This window comes from Leptopilina boulardi, unplaced genomic scaffold (genome assembly GCF_019393585.1).
Source record: "Leptopilina boulardi isolate dan_hultmark-lab unplaced genomic scaffold, ZJU_Lbou_2.1 LbouV2_224, whole genome shotgun sequence".
Classification (NCBI taxonomy): Eukaryota; Metazoa; Arthropoda; class Insecta; order Hymenoptera; family Figitidae; genus Leptopilina; species Leptopilina boulardi.
This window is the reverse complement of record NW_026137779.1, coordinates 2444053-2462485: the sequence shown is the minus strand read 5'-3', so window position 1 is coordinate 2462485 and position 18433 is coordinate 2444053. Positions and strand designations below refer to the sequence as shown.

The window sequence follows — 18433 nt, the reverse complement described above, 5'->3', positions numbered from 1 at the left end:
TTAATCGTTATAATATGTGAATGACAAATGCAATTGTTGAAAATTTCCTTTCCAAAATCAATTATTTATAGTTGAATCACTATACAAAGTTCTTTTTCTCACTTGTATCAACTTGTGAAATACAAAAAATGTCACAGTCCAAAACATTGAAGGAATTAATTTTATTAACAATTCGTAAGACTAATCTAACGCGCTAACACATGAAAATGTTAATATCAGAACTAAAAGGAAAGTGCATATAAAACCTAGTGAAAAGAAATCTATTTTCTTTTCGTTGCAGGTGTGTCTTCAATCAGCCAGCATGTTCTGTAACTTCTCTGTAAAAGATGGGTATGTGTTTTGCAACTACAGTTTTGAAACTTTTATAATAGTTTTGTAAGTCATAAATGTTTTATAATAATAATAATAATAATAATAATAATAATAATAATAATTTTTTACGAGGGAAGAGAAAAATCTGCATAACCCTGGAGGCCTACTTCCAAGTCAGATACCTGGAGGCCGTACTCTCAGGTTATGCCCACATAGCACAACTTTTTGCTGTGAGGTTACTATAAGGATATCTGTAGGGTTAGTCAGGTTACCTCGTAAGCTTGCAGTGAACTTAAGGTCATCTTAATAATTCTGCCTTACAGTAAGCTAACACAGTAGAGCTAACTTAAGCTTACACAGTAAGGTCGTGGTAACTTTTACATGGTAAGGTTATGGTAAGCTTACACGGTAAGGTTATTGTAAGCTTCCCCTAAGGTTACTGTAAGGTTGTTGTAAGGTTACTGTGAACATAAAGGAATATGAAAAGATATTAAAAATAATGATATTATAATATATATTATATTATACATTTCATTTACAAAAAATTATATATTTGGTAAAATACTTCATGAACCCAAATAGGTTTTGTTAAATAAAATTTATTGCGCAGCCGTATGTGCCATAGAAAACTACTGCGCATAAATATTAGTAAAATTTATTTATTAATAACATTCTATGTTTACAGTAACCTTACAGTAACCTTAAAGGAAGCTTAAAACAACCTTACCGTGAAAGCTTACCACAACCTTACAATGTAAACTTACTACGACCTTACTGTATAAGCTTACCTTAGCTTTACTGTGTAAGCTTACTGTAAGGCAGAAGTTTTAAGTTAACCTCAAGTTTACTGTAGGCTTACACGGTAACCTTACAAACCCTACAGATATTCTTACAGTAACCTCACAGCAAGAACCTGTGCTATGTGGGTGTGGTGACGACCACTTCCTATATAACACACATTTCGCGTATGCTTCTATCTCAACTCGGTAAAAATACTGGCCGAAACAACCATGACCCGACAACGCTACCTTTAGGCTCCCCATCGAAAGGTTTCCCATGCGTTCGGTGGCTTGGAGTGATGAGATGTTGATATATTGGCCAAAACTCAAACGTTTGTCTAACGTCACTTCCAGGTACTTCAGTTTTGTCCCCCATGGAACTACAGTTGAACGCGTTTCGTATGTCTATGGCTACGAGTGCGCAAAACCGCCTCTTCTTCCCTGATTTGACTTTACTTGCCTTCTCAACAACCGCTAAAATCGCGTGTACCGTTGACCGACCCTTACTAAAGCCAAACTTTTTTTTGGATAGGCTACTTTTGCCTACCAGAATTCTCTGTAGTCACTCCAGAATCATTCCCTCTAGAAGTTTAAATTAATTTTTTAGAAACGACTCTAAAAGCCAAACTCCATGAGTCATTTCCCGCTTCTCCGATTAGGTCCTTCCAACACTTTCTCTAGCTTTATGCCACTCTTTTTGCAGCAGGAGGTCTCCCTTAGAGTGGATATACTTCCTCCTTGCTTTATGGCATTCTCTTTTTAGCCGGGTTAATTCGTCGTTCCACCAGTACAGAGCTTTCCTAGTTTTTCTTTTCTACCTGCGAGGCATTGAGTTATTGCACACCGCGATAATAACTCGCCTCGCCTCACGCACTTTGTCTTCTAAGGTAATTGGCTTCGTCGTCTAACCGAGTTCCTGAATAAACTGAGACTCAGTTACAGACTCAGTCAATTTCTTCCTATTTAGTCTTCTGAGATTCCAGGAGGGCTTCTTGCTGTTATGTTGCAGTCTATTGTTCCCTCCCAGATTTTTCTCAGAGACTATAAACTGAATGTACTGGTGGTCGCTCATGGTTGTTTCGTCCAAAACGCTCCACTCTCTTATTCTACGAGCCACGCGGGGTGACGCAATTGTCAGATCGATGATCGCCCCTGCTACCCCGCGTCTGAAGGGATCATTTAGGGAGAAGTAGCAGTTGCGGATACGTACACCTGCCGCTTGATGTATCCTCAAACCAGAAAGAGAATCCCGGCTTCTTGTACTGCTGACTGAAAAGCAGCACGCCAGCTTCTCTTTCTCTCTGGTAACCTGCATCAAGAGATCATGCGCGACTCTTCCTTTCCCGAGGTTAACCTGGAGAAACCATAGCCCGGTCAGGGTGTTGATAATTTTTATGATTATAAAATGGTCAACATTTTAGTAAATATCTAATTTTTTCACACAAAAAATGACCATTTTTTAAAAAAATTCATAACTTTTTTATTTCTTAATATTAATTCTACTAATAAATTTTAATAGTGCACTACTACAAAAAAATAATTAGATACTTACACTACCGTCAGAATGTTTTTACTATTTCTTTTATTTCTCTGGCAAAAAATAATATTTTTAAACGTTCTTGGGCTTATTGGAATCGTATTTTGTTATATAATTAAAATTATTTAAAACAATTCATGTCCACATTCTTCCCTGGCGGATGCAAACCGTGAAAGTTGTCTGAAAAAAAATAAAAAAAGAGGTCAATTTTACAACAAAATTTAATGTTCAAAAATCAAGTAAATAGATAATCTTAAGCTCCTCTGATTTATGTAAGTAAATTTAAATTTTACATATTTTACTGATCATTTTTTGTCATTTAAATATTAATAATAATTTTTTGATTTTTTTAGCCATCTTTTACAGTTTGCATGCCCTAGGGAAGAATGTGGACATGAATTGTTTTAAATAATTTGAATTGTATAACAAAATACGATTCCAGTAAGCCCAAAAACGTTTAAAAATATTAATTTTTGACAGAGAAATAAAAAAATAGTAAAAATATTAAAAATTAAGTTTTTTTTAGATATCTTATTAAAAAATTAATATATTCTCTTTTTCAAGGTCTCATTTCTTTCAGAATTTTATTAGCCTTTATAAAATAAAAAGGAAAAAATTTTAGTTTTAATATTTTTGTAGATTTAAATCTCTTTATAGTCGTTGAAAAAGCAGATGTCGCACAATTTCCGACGGTAATCTATCTTAAAAATACATTTTTCTGAGAAATTCATGCAACAAGATGTAATAGACGATATCAATTTTTAGAGTATCTGGAAAATTCCTAGTAAAACTATGAAATTCCCGGTCACATTTTAAATTCCTGGTCATTTCCCGGTCATATCGCCATCCTGCGGGACTTTAGGTCCTGGAGCAGCTTCCATTAAATTGGACAAGCCCTGCTTCCTTGAAGGTGTTTCAGGTCCGTCATTCCACTTTCGGAACATGTAATGCATTTGGCTTTGCCTTTGTATTCCGTCTTCCGGTGCACAATTTTTAACTTCTTTGGAGTTCTTTTTGAGCATCCTGTCCCGCACTGTTTTCAGTGCTTGGACAGGTGCTCAACAACCTCGGACTGCTTCTCCAGAAATCCAAGGATGGCGCGACATCCTTCGAACTTTGTGGAAGCAGCCCGCAACTCCGAGTTCTCAATTTTTGTTATTATCAACGATGGTGACGGGCGGCTCTACGCTCTCCGTCCCCATATTTTCTTCTTCGCCTTTCCTCAGTCTCAAACTTGAGGCATTTAATGACTCATCGGCCAAGTCATCCACCGATGAGTCACTGCAGTGATAGGATCTCGACGCTCCAGGGCCTACTTTCGCATCCTGGGACAGGGCCGCCACTAGGGTTTCCGAATTCCCCTGTTGGGTAACTTTTTATTCTGAATTTAAACTTTCCATTTTTCATTTAAAAGTTGTATTTTTTATCGGGATTCCTTCCCCTAGCATGTAGGTGTGTGTCTTGTGTGTGTATATAGTGTCGTGTGAAACTTCCGCAATGTAGTGCCCCGCGAGGCAGGATGCGCGGAGGTCCGTGAGTGTACTGTAGTGATGTGTATAACTTACATGCGTGTGTAAGAGAAATGCAAAAAGTGTAAATGTTTGTGGAGTAACTTGTCGGCCGCAGAACGGAAACCTAGTGCTGAACCGGTCCAAAAGTCCTACAGTCCATTTTAGTGGAGTTGGATAACCAGATTCCCCATTCCGCAAGACCGATTTAACGGACATTCCTTCATAGGGTCGCTGGAACCTTCAGGCCACAGGGTTTTAAGCCCGTCCCCAGTGGACATTGCTCTCCGTTTGGGCACCGAGTGTCAAGACACAAGGTTTCCAACCCGCACAGCTAAGCTAATTTTACCCCTTTTCCTTTCTTTTCTTTAAAAATTCTTCGTGTGTACAAGTGGAGTCTCGGGCTTGGGACTGGTTCAAAGCGGAGTTAATAATAATAATAGTAATAATAATTCTGTTAGATAACTTTTCTGTCTTATTATAACAAGACTTCTCTCTTAAATTAAATCAGTGTTTTCCCTGACTGAATCAATATTACATATTTTCACTGTAAAATCAGTTATTACTTTTATTTTTACTGGTAAAATCAGTAAGCGACTTAAATTAGTTTACAATTGAAGTAAATCAGTAACTTAAATATTACAGGTACCACCAGTAGAATTTTTTAATGATTGAAACGATTCATGCTAAGTAACATATTAACGACGATTTGCGCATTCAAATATTTTCTTCCCATTATATCCAGCAAAAACTTTCTATAAATGCTCTATATCATTGAGGAGACAGTTTTATGAAACATTTGTTACAAGCCAGTTATGAATCTGTCACACAGAGTGATTTTTATGTGTCGGACCACATAAAAAATTTTGTATTCTGATTTTTTTGGTTTTTTAAACAAAAATAATGGATTTAAAAAATTTTAGGGAATCCGGAACATAAGAATCACCCTGTATAAAAAATACAATTTTGATACCATAAAACATAAAAGTCGAACTGATAATATTTGTTATGTCTTAAAAAAGCTTAATCTAATATCAGAAAAGAAAAAAAAACAACTGCTTGCATGTTTAATGGAGCGGTCACACCTCGCCTGCAGGAGCAGTTGCCAATGGCAACCGTGTAAGAGTAAGAGAGATAGAAGATTTTCCATCTCTCTTACTCTTACACGGTTGCCATTGGCAACTGCTCCTGCAGGCGAGGTGTGACCGCTCCATCATGCTAATGATTTTTACCTGTTTTTACTCAATCCCCTACTCCTGTTCCTCTGTCCACTTTTGCGCGTTTTCCACCTACTACGAATACTTTTGATGATAACTGCTTCTTCTTTGATGATATCTCTACAGAATCCTTACTTAAAGCAATAGCCGACATTGATTCCAACGCAATTAGACCTGACTATATCTCTATTAAAGTGATTAAACTGGCATTGGGAGTTATCCTTTCAGTCCTTTTACATATATATATGTATATATATATATATATATATATATATACTAGAGGGGCTACGCCCCCCTGCGCGCTTCGCGCGCCACCCCCCCTATTTTAATCATTTTTTTTTAATTTTCCATTGATCTTATTTTTCCAAATGAACCACCTATTTCAAAGAATTATTATTACAAATTCATTGAAATCTGAATAAATATTAGTAAAATTAAAATTATTAAATTTTAATTAATAAATTAATTAAATTAATAATAAATAAATAATTAAATAAATTAAAATCAACATTAAGAAGTTATTTTTAAAAATAATTTCAATGAAATTGCCTAAAAACCAATAAATTATTAAAAAGTTTTGAAACGAACATAACCTTTAAATTCAAGTCATTTTTGGCGGGAACTCCACCTCCACTTGCGGCTATATTGAAAGTCTTGAAATTTACATAACCTTAAAATTTATGTCATTTTTGGCGGGAAATACAGAGAGAGATGAGGGAAGGGGGAAGGACTTACAGCTTTATTAGGGTCTTAAAACAAACATAAACTCAAAATTTAGGTCATTTTTGTCGGAGGAGGGGAAATGAGAGGAGGGAGGGGGGACTTGCGGCTATATTCAGAGTCTTGAAACGAACATAACCTTAAAATTTAGGCTATTTTGGCGGAGAAGGGGAAATGAGAGGAGGGAGGGGAGACTTGCGGCTATATTCAGAGCCTTAAAACGAACATAACCTCAAAATTTAGGAGGGGGGAATCCCCCCCTCCTAGGTCAAGAATTCTTGAAACAGCGGCGGCGGTGGCGGCGATATCTTTTTGTAATATAGGAAGATATATAAAACTATACTCTCTTCAGACAGGAACCTTCCTTGACATCTAGAAAATGAGTAATATACGACCTATCCCGAAAGGAGTTACTGATTTAAGACCTATTTCGAAGATCTGTTCGTTAGCTTAGCCATTAGAAAAAATAGTATGCCAATAAATGACCACTTTTTTGAATAACAACAATTCATTTGAACCTTTGCAATCTGGTTTCCGCCAAAAACATATCACATGTTCTGCCTTATAAAATTTACAACAGACGTAAAGCTGGCAATGGATTCTAAACTTATTACTATAGTTGTTTTTTTTCTAAAGCATTTCCATCCACTGATCATTGCCTACTGATACGAAAACTTCATTCGTTCAGATTTTCGAGGTCGGTCTCTAATTGGTTTGAGTCTTATCTGAACTATAGATTTCAAAGAGTAATAGATGGTAATGGCAAACAATCAGAATGGGATAAGTTGAGGTGTGGTGTCCCACAATGTGCCTCACTTTCCTCTTTACTTTTTAATATGTTCATTGCTGAACTTGAGAATAATCTTAAATATTGTAAATATGTTAAATATGTTGATGACTTTAAATTTTATATTTCAGGTCCACTATCGTCTTTAAAAGAATTAATAGAAAAGATTCAAATTGATATAGATTATGTTGAACAAAAGGCAAGTGATAATGGACTTGTACTTAACTCTGATAAGACTCATGCCATGGTGATTTCTCCTCCTAATAGTGCTACTATTGAATCATTATCAAATTTTCCATCGGTTTTATTGAGAGGTAAACCGATAACATACAAGGAATCAGTAAGAGATTTGGAGTTGATTATAGATCGATCGCTTTCGAGGAAGAAACAAGTCTATAAAATTTCCCGTAAAACACACATTGTATTACATCAACTGAATAAAAGTAAAGATTCATTTCCTATATCTACACGTTTATGACTAGTTAAATCACTTATTCTCCCATTTTTTTTATTACTGTTGCCTTGTGTATGATGATATAAGTGATGAATTAAACAAGAAACTAAAAAGATCTTTAAATGCATGTATTTGATTTGTTTATAATCTGCCTAAGTATAAACATATTTCTCAATATCGATTTGCGTCGCAATTATTAGGTGTAGCTACTGCAAGACAATTTTTCATGGGAAATATAAATTATTTAATTTTTAACACTAAAAGTGCGTTATATTTGTATTAGTTATTTGAGTTTAGAAATCCTCTTGACTTAATTAATAAGAGACTTAAAAGATACAAAGTCGGTATTAAAAATACCATCTCACAGAACTTGCAGAGTACAAAAATCTTTCATTATTAGAGGAGCTAGATTGTGGAACAAATTAGCATCAGAAATTAGAGAGGCGACAAACTAGGATACCTTTAAGAGGTTATATTTGATTTCTTACTTAAACACAACAACGAAATGTTCAATATCACACATTGGTAAATTTTTCTTTTATTCTTTCTTTTATTTATTTAAGATTCAAATATATTGTTTTTTGCGATAAAAGCCTGCTATTTCGTTATTAATATTATCTAATTTTTTTTATTCTTTAATTCAAATATTTATTCTAAAAGTTATACTAAAATTCTTTTTTTTATTTTTTACTCGGCAATTTCTAATTACGTCTTCATTGAGAATTTTATTATATTGTTATAATTATTTAAATATGTTTAAACATGTAATTGTTCCTTGGAGACATGTTTAGCACTAGGAACTTCAATTATTAAATAAATAAAATAAATAATTTCATACGTTATATACGATAAATTAAAAAAGCAATCACACTTTTATGACTCAAGAGTATATACGTCACATAATATAATGATCTATTCATATAATCAGCATTTTATAAAAAAAATCCATATTGGAGCAAGATGTCTTGCACCACCTGTGGTGTATCTTACAAAAACTCGAAATATGTTTAAAAAATATTTGACTCAATATAACTATCATAGAAACTTTTGTTTTCAAGTGTACTTACGATTATAATTACGTTTATTGAAATCACAAACACATCGAAAGAAAAGCAAGCTTTTTTTAGAAAAATAGGCAGAACCAAATTTAGCATTTTACCTAAAATGCACTGATTGCAATTCTCAACCAAAAAATCAGGAAAAATAATGCGCGTTAATGAACTTGCGTACGGTTAGGTGTTCTGTTTAACTAACGTCATCCGTTATCAAAACTCATGAATCCCTAGAAATGTAAGAAATATATCGTATGGTGCATCTTGCCCCGTGGTGCAAGCAGCCCACTCTCCCCTAGTACCTTACGCGGCCTACATCATGTTACGTAAACTGGTGCTAATGATCTATCCAACTTTTTCCGCAAAATACTTAAGCCATATCTAACCCCCCCCCTCGACAAGGTTTCTTTAAATTATAAACTGAGTTGTATCTTTCGCGGCCGAAGGCCGCGTTCATCTCGTTATGTGAAATACTGCTGTGGATACCACCCGACTTTATCCGCACTATTTTTCCATCATTTTTATGCTAGTTATGGTTTTTTGGATATTTTTCGAAAAATTATCACTTGGTAAAAAATGTTTAGTAGATAAAATGTGTGTAAAAAGACCTACAACTTTTGTCTTAAACCTTTTTCGAAATTTTGCGTTTTTTACGAGTTAATCGTAGAAAACCATGATTTTATGGTTTTACCATGATAATCAAATTTGCGCTAATTTTGACAATCATTTTCGTAATCAGCGCACCAAAATACGTTAGTTTACCAAGTTTTATTTAAATTGGAGGTACACCTTCTTTGGAAGCATATCTAATTAAATTGTTTATATTTTTAACAAAATAATTAATATCAATCGAAAGCAGCTTTACTTTTAAATAAGCATACCAAAAATTAGAAAGTTTTATTAATCCGATTAATAGGAGAACAACTTTTTGTAAATTCATGTAAAAAAATGTTTTTAGCAATAACTTATATAACCCAGTAAAAAAAATAATTGGGAGTAAGCGAAAAGAATTGGCGGTGACTTAAGCTTAATTTCGTTTCTCGTATAAACCGAATTGGGACGTTACGGTGAATTCTTTTTTTCTTACCTTAAATTCTTTTCACCTGAATCGATTGAATTTACATTTATTGATTCGAGTTGATATTATAAATGAAAAAGTGATTGATCTTAAGTGTAAAAATGGAACAGGAAATATAAAATTTGGATAAATTGTGAAAAAGATAAATTTGACAGGCAGGCTGTATAGTGTTGATCTATTACCATATGATTTAGGCTGTTTTTGTGGTTCGCATTGAGAGCGCTGTCAGCATAAGTGAATCTTTTTAGAAAAAGGTAGAAAAATTTAACTCATTCACACAGCGTCCTTAGAGCGAACCTCAAAATCATATCACGTCCTAATTCGGTTTATACGCGAAACCGAATTGAGCTTAAGTCACCGCCAATTCTTTTCGCTTAATCCCAATTATTTTTTTACTGGAAAAAAAAATTTCACAAAACTGTTCAAGTTATATTTTTTATTTATTGTTTTGAATAGAAAAATGTGAATTTAATAAAAAAAATTCTACCTCTTAGAAAATGTCGACACATTTCACAAATTTTGCCTCATAAGCAATACAGTTTTTAAATCCTGTTAATCACGTTTAAAATATACTTTAAAAATTTAAGGAATAAAAATTATTTTAATTTTTTGAAGATAATAAGAAAAATCGTGTTCCTAAATGTTAATAAAAACAAAAAATTAAAAATGTTGACTTATATGTTAAATAAATTATTTATCATTAAAAATAAATTTTAATGCATTAAAAAACCGGTAAAATAAAAATAAAATATCAAGTAAGGATTTTTAAACAAATTTTCTGTTTCTTTATTATATTTTCTAAAAGTTTTAACATTTTGCTTCCTCTTGGAGAAAGCTTTGTAGTCCTTTCGTTTATAAAATTTTTAAAAATGGTAAACACAAATTTTCTTCTATATAGAAACATGTTATATGAGATCCTGATCAATTGTTCGGATGTATGTGTGTGTGTGTGTGGATCGTTTTTGTGAACACGATATCTTTAACAGGTTTTAATAGATTTGTGTGTAATTTGGTAGGCTTATTTATCACATTAATCTTGACACCGGTCACTGTAAAGGGAGTAACTGGGCAACAGCCAAATCTATTTTGCTTTATAGCCAATGGGGAGTTTTTCAAAGGTACAGCGAAATAGTGGCAAAGTAACTTTAAATTCATTAAAGTTGGGTAAAAAGAAAGAGAAGAGCGATTGTTTGATTGTTTAATTTTAAAAAAGAGAAAGTAGTTTGTACTCAAATATCGAGAGGAAACCAACTCGATTATGTGTATCTGTAGTGTAGCCGAGAGGAAAACCAGCTCGGTAATGTAGGTGTGTAATGTATCCGAGAGGAAAACCAGCTCGGTACTATGTCGCACAATATACTACTATTGAGAGGAAAACCAACTCGATATAGTAGTGATGTGTGAGAGGAAAACCAACTCGACACTGTTTATGTGTAGTGTAGCCGAGAGGAAAACCAGCTCGGGAATGTGGGTGTGTAATGTATCCGAGAGGAAAACCAGCTCGGTACTATGTCTCACAATATACTACTATTGAGAGGAAAACCAACTCGATATAGTAGTGATGTGTGAGAGGAAAACCAACTCGACACGTAGAGTATTTTGCGTTAGAGAGTGCCTGAAAGTGTAAAATGTTAGAGTCCGGGGGGGGGGCGGTAGCGTTGATTGAAACGAGTCAATGTATAGGTGATCGTTTATTTCAAAATTACAGTGTGTCCAAAAAGTTTAAGTCCCACAAGGGCGAAAATTTCTAAGTATCAATATCGAAGAAATATTATAAGTCGGAGATTCGGAAAAATTTCTAAGTTCGATGACTCGAAATTTTTCTAAGTCCAACAACTCAGAATTTTTTTAAGTATTGAGTAGTGTTAGCGGTAGGTCAGGCTAGGCAGGGGAGGAAACCAACCCCAAGTAAGCTCTAAGGAGAAGTGACGTTTTGGTCCAGCGCATCGACTTTTATCATCCGCGACTTTTCCAAAAACGGCAAAGTGGGAGAATTTTAAAGAGAGGGCAAAAATCAGCGTTCGCGTTTCTTACTCTCGACGCAATCCGAATGCGCGTACGGTTCACGCGTTTCTCTTGAGCCAAGGATCAAGTCGCGCGTCTTTTCGCGAGACTTGCGCTATCTTCAAGATTCTCTCACATCCCTGCTTAACCATTCCTAATTCACCTAATATATCTAATTAATAATTAATCTTACTTAATAAGTGTGATATATGACAATAATATATTTATAACAAAATATAGTTTATTAATATAATATGTTACAAATACAGATATGTATGTGTAACATATTACATATTTACTATAAGTTAACAATATAATATTATCCGTATTAACACACACATATATGTATATATATATATATATATATATAACATTATAAATTATAAATCACTATAACAATAATATCTACCATTAACAATTAACAAATTATAATTATTGTAATAACAATTATAATTAATAATTAGTTAATAATAATTTATTATGATACAATAATTATTTATAATAAATTATGCTATTAAAGATCTACAAGATATAAAAACCACATCTAACTTCGAACATAACCTTTTATTTAAATAAATAATTGAAAATTCGGCTCGGAAAAGTATCCGGCGAACAGAAGGTTAAAAGAAGTGTCGCGAGGAAAGCAAAGGGCCTGTCGCGTTAAGAGTGGGAGGTGCAAGGATGAATAGAGATGGGCCGTAAGGCGAAAGTGGAGAGAGCGAATAGGGAAAAGAGTGGAAAGCGTGAAATGAAAAGGGGCGCGCCGATGGGATGTTTGGAAAAGTGTAGAGAAAACACGTCACCAATGACCCGGCTAAGGACAAGAATTCATGAAGATGTAGCAAAGTTTTTGCATTCTTTATGAATTCTCGTTACCCCCATCAGTAACATGTATCAATCTCTTAAAAATGACGAAAGGATTTTTAAAAATACCCCCAAAAAAAATGTTATCGTCTTTTTTCCAAAAAATTTTTTTTGATGGAAAAAATTTTTCAATAGAAAAATTTAAGGTAATATATAATATAATCGTCTTCTTTACATCAAGACGAATCGATTAGTATATATAAAGTATAGATTTGATTAAAATTTAAAGAATTAATGAAAGTTAAAAAATAAAAAATTCACATTTTAGTTAAAAAATGTTGTGTATATTAGAATTTAAGTTTATATATGAAATCATTTTATTCCCTGTATTAAAACAAATTGATTTGTATATATAAAGTATAGATTTGATTTAAATTTTAAGAATTAATAAAAATTAAAAAATCAAAAATTCATATTTTACCTAAAAAATTTTGTGTTTTTTTAAATTCAAGTTAATACATAAAATAATTGAATTCCTTGCATTGAAACGAATCGATTCGTATATATAAAGTATATGTTACACCCAAAATGAATTACTATTGTCTTAATTTTTCAAAAAATTTAATGAATTTAAATTAGTTTTTAACTCGAAATGTTTTAAATCAATTAATTGAATTAGAGAAATTCATAGCTTCCTCCACGAGGAAGCAAAATGTTTATGAAATTAACAGAAAGGACCCCCGTGGACCTCCTCCTTGCTTTAAATGTTAAAAATTAAATAATATTGTAAGAAAATTAATTTTAACGAGAATAATTTAATTAAATGAATTTATTTAATTTATCCAATCCAATTTATTTAATTTATAATTTATTTAATGAGAGATTAGTTATTTTATAATTAATTAAATGAAATTAACAATAAATCCAGCTCTAACAATAAGCTGAATTGTCTGAGTCACAATTCGGACATTCGTACCAGGGTCTGCAGATTTTTGCGCACTTTAAATGCACTTCTCTCTGACAGATTTCAATTCTCTATTGATAAAAAAACAATTTCGAAGTAGAAAAAGAAAAAATTTCAATTATAAGGCTTAAAGCATTATTAAGAAACTGTAACATTGAAAATAAATAAAATTAATAAATTAAGGTGTGATGTCCATCTTAGGGCCACCAGACTGTCCATCTTAGGACCAATGACCCCATTTTTTTGGCTCAAATAAAAATTATTTACAAACACAGTGTTAACCGAATCATTTTAGAATACTATTATACGATAAATAAATGAGGTTATTACGCTATCCACATATTCGAAATTAAAAATATAGGTAATTTTACCGACTGAAATAAAAACTGTAACAGTTTTATTTTTCGTTTTAAAAAGTTTTGTAACAGTTTAACTGTTACAAAACTTTTTAAAACGAAAAATCCACGTGATATGTGTTACAGGTAGTGTTGCCGCAAGACGAGTCAAGACGAGATTCTGATCAATCTCGTCTCGCCTTGTAAAGTCGAGACGAACAAGTTTGGAAACTTTTTTTAAAGAATATTTTTTTAAAAACTTTTTTCTTATTATTTAAACCTTAGAGAATAATTTTCAGTAAGAAAACCAGAAGTAGCAGAACTTTTAGGTTAAACATAGTTCAAACGACTCGTGATATGATGTATTAAACCTCAGATAACTGACTTAATGTTTTGTCTGTATATTGCAAATAAAAACACTTATTCATATGTACCATAAATTTTGATATGTTATATAGCAGAAAAATTTCAATTACAAATAAAAAATCGATTATGCTACTATATATTGCTATACGAATAATATAATAATTAGAGTTGTGCAAATGTCAAAAATTCGATTCTCTCCATAAGACTTAACATGGACTCTGTTCGGTTCGAATTTCGAGTCCATGTGAAATTCGAGTTATTGCACACCTCTAATAATAATGAATATTGCAACCCAAACAGGCTAAGTAACAACAACATAGAATATCTTTTATGTTTGAACTCCTGGTTTTCTTCTTCTGTCTCTACTAAAATCAAAAATGAATTTAAAGAGAAGTAAAGAAATCTAAAAATTTTATAACAAATAGATTTCTATTATTTTAAATGTTCGTATTTTTAAATAATTAAAAAATTTTATTACGTGTTCTCTATATTAATAATTATTTATTTGTGGAGAAATTAAAATTTATGAGAATTAAAGTATTCATTTACACTTAACAAAGTTATGCGTAATACTTATTTTTCTAGTAATCAGTTTATACTCGAGACTCTTGGTCTGGTCTTGGTCTTGACACAGTTGATCTCGTCTCGTCTTGAATAATCGAGACAAGATAAATGGTCCGTCTTGTCTTGGTCTTGTCACCTTTAGTCTCGTCTTGTCTCGAAAAGTCTTGAGTCTTGCGGCAACACTAATTTTGTATTGGTCAACCTAACCTCAATTTTGATGTCATCAATAATTGGATATTTTTGAAGTTTATTATCGATTATTTGGATATATTTTTATTATTAAAATTTGGATTCTTGAATATTCACTTCCGATGTACCCATTAATTGGATAATTAAGAGATGCCAAGTATTTTCACGTTTTATGCAAATATCACCCTGAGAATATCATTGACTTCGTTTCCTGGCGAAACACTCAAAATTATTATGATTTTTGGAAGGCATCTTTATATTTTTAAATTACTGTTTAAAACTTCTATTGCTGCGGTTAGCCAAAGCCCATATGAAATATTTGATGTTTTGGATTTATGTCAATTTGAAGTTTGAAGATTTTTGCTTGAGTGTGGCATTATCTTTGTAAATTTCAATATTAATTCCGAATTCATTAATATTTATATTGGAGAAGAATCAAGGATTTACCATCATGCGTCGGATTAACGTATTAAAATCGTTAATCAAGAAGAAGTATTATTATTATTCAAAAAAACAATTTTTGTCAACAACATTTATTATCAAATTTGAATTTCGCACTTAATCAGTTTGGACCAATCAGCGTCAAGATATAGATGAAAATTTTTTAACCGACAGTCGAACTTTCTTTTTTGGTCCCGATCTTTTTATTTTTTTTAGATATTCATTTTTTTTGGTTCGTAACGAAAATCTCCTAGGAGAAAACAAACAACGTCTTTTTTATCATTCTTTAATGTGATTTCGTATAAGCAAGACGCTTTTATTATATTCTTTCGTCACTTTTATTTTAGGAATCTTAATTAATATAAAATACGTTTTAATCAATATTATAAAGGAAAAATAGAGGAAAAATAAAGAAAACATTAAAAATAAGAAAATATATTTATAAATCGAAAAAGAGGAATTGTTTGAATTTATCATTGAACATATTCGTTGCCATCAGCCATTTTGAACACATTGATTTTTTGGAATTCTCTGGTAAAATTTTATTTTCCATTTACGAATGATATCTCAAAATTATTTATTTGTTTGAATTTTGCAATAATGAATTTTCTTTAAATTTGAATTTAATTTAAAATGATTTCTTTTGAATTCAGTTGATTATTTTATTTATTTATTTACATATATATACGGGCAATGCCCTTTCGTACAAGAGTACTAAAGTATATAAAAAAAAAAAAGAACATAAGAAAAATGACAGTGCGAAACAATGTTTTGTTATTTCTCAAGCAGTATCAAAAATTTTAGAGCGTAGCTTACATACAAATTTACTTAAAGAAATACCATAAAAATCAAGGTTGTTATGGTACTCATTAGCTTCTCTTGTTATCCTATTTATAACAGAATTTATTACATAGTTTGTTCTTTGAAAAGACTGTCTGAACAGAGTTGGATTTCTGGTTGGTCTAAAAGGAACAGCAAAATTTAGCAAAGATAAGAGTGGAGGGCAGTTAATAATGCCGTTAATAGTTTTAAACATAAATAGTAAATCAGTAAATAAGAATCTGTTTCTTAATAGAGGAATACCCAGAATCCTTCTCAGTTCAGTATAGTCATGACTAAATCTATCAAATGGTATCCCCGTCTGCCTAGCAACAAAACGCATAAATTTATTTTGCACCCGTTCCAGTGCCATCAATAAGTATTCTTGGTAAGGTGACCAAATCAATGAAGCAAATTCAAGTATTGGTCGAACTAATGAAAAATATAAGACCTTTAACGCTATTATATTCTTAAACCGCGATGCATTTCTAGTGACAAAGCCCAACACTCTAGTCGCGTTATTGACAACATTTAAAATATGTTTTCCAAAATCCAATTCTGAGTCTAGTGTAACTCCCAGGTCACGCACCACTGATGCTCTAGAGAGAACATCAATACCAATATTGTATTGATACTCTTTAATTAGCTGAAGTTTACTGAAGGTAATTATACTGCATTTTTTAATGTTGAGAAGAAGTTTGTTATTTATTGACCATTTTGTTAATTCATTCAGATCTGATTGGAGATCAAGAGCATCTTGATCACATGTTATTGCTTTGTATAATTTAAGGTCATCAGCAAACAAGAGGAATAAACTATGTTTAAATATAGTGTTTGTGTCGTTTATAAAAAGTAGAAAAAATAAAGGCCCAAGATTCGATCCCTGGGGAACACCAGAAGTTGCTAGGAAAACATTTGAAAATTCATGTTCAATACGCACTGACGAATATCTGTCAGTAAGATAGCTTTTTATCCAACTAATTAAATTACAAGAAAAACCCAAAGATACAAGCTTTCCCACTAGAATAGCATGATCAACCTTATCGAAGGCTTTAGAAAAGTCAGTGTAAACAGTATCAACTTGTATTCCCTTTTCAAGATTCGATGATATAAAATTAGTAAATAAAACTAAGTTTGTTAATACTGATCTACGCCGCATGAATCCATGCTGTTCATCAATTATCAAATGTTCAACTTGCTCATAGATCATATCAAAAATTATACTCTCAAAGACCTTAGATACAGCACTTAGTAAGGTAATTGGACGGTAGTTAGTAACATTTTTTTTATCTATTTTATTGATTTTGGAATTATTTAAGAATGAATTTAATTCTCTAAATTTAATTTATAATTTTTATTTAAAAATTTATTGAAATGTCATTCATTTAATTTTATAATTATTGTATCCATTTCCATTTTCCATCTTTTTCCATTCCTCGAATTAAAGAATCCTTATTCTTTTAAAAAGAAAGAATAAGTAATTATTTTTCTTGCATTATATCGAGTCTTAACTCAAATTTTTATAATGTTTAATAATTTAAATAAAGAAATTTATTAACCTTTTGTTTAAAAAATCTCATATTTTATTTAATTTAAAAATTAAATCTTTTCGAATATGGCTTTTCCGAACCGCCCTCTCTACTGTTAACCAAGAATTGGGACTGTGGCAGGCCGAGTCAAAGGAAGACTATTTTAATTTAATTTGAATTTTAAATCATTTCTTTGTTTTGAGTTTCCCTTGATTATTGAATTTGACAGTCTTTGAGTAAAAGCCTGGTGGCCGTGTGTACTCTTCAGACTTTTTTGACAGTCAAGAATAATTTTGATTTAATTGACGAATTTGACAGTCTCTAAAATAGATTGCCTGGTGGCCTTGTGCATTTTTCTATACTAATTCAACGATTAAAGAAAAATTTATTTAATCTATTTAATAAATTTAATTCATTTGTCCCTTAATTATTTATTTATTTTTATTTTTGTCCCAAGAAAGGACTGGCGCCCAACAAACAATTTATTCGAGTCATCTCATTGTAACTTTGATATAATTAATTGATTTTTTTAACATTCAGCATCATTAAAAAATCATTGGTTACAATGTTTTTAAACAAATTAAAATGTTTTATATATGGAATATGTCTGGGAACATATACTGAGTGCCCCTCAAAAATATATACGTTTCCTACCCCCATAGATTTTTTTAAATAAACTTTTTTTGGGAAAAAATCTAATTTTTTAGAATAAAGTCTTGCTGCTGGTGTAACCTTATTTTTTTTAAGTTACCTTCGGAAGACTTTACTTTTGGGCGCCAGTCCTGTCATTAGACACGAATAAAAAAATTTAAAAAAAAGACTAAATTAATCACAAATTGAAAATAGAATCAAATTAATTTTCTTCCAGAAATAATAATTGGTAGCTCAATCCCGTGGATGGATAATGGTAGAGGGGGTGATTCGTTTCTTTTAATTATTTAAAGAAAATAAACCATTTAATTTATATAAAAAAA

General features: G+C 31.7%; 1 protein-coding gene across 1 annotated transcript in view; it reads left to right on the top strand.

The window, feature by feature from the left end:
• The window catches only part of LOC127279870 (uncharacterized), a 574826-nt gene that overhangs the window by 173931 nt on the left and 382462 nt on the right, over nucleotides 1–18433 (top strand). The window contains exon 2 of the mRNA XM_051302516.1: nucleotides 281–330. Coding sequence (XP_051158473.1) covers nucleotides 281–330 — 50 coding nt within the window. The remainder of the gene's footprint in view (nucleotides 1–280; nucleotides 331–18433) is intronic.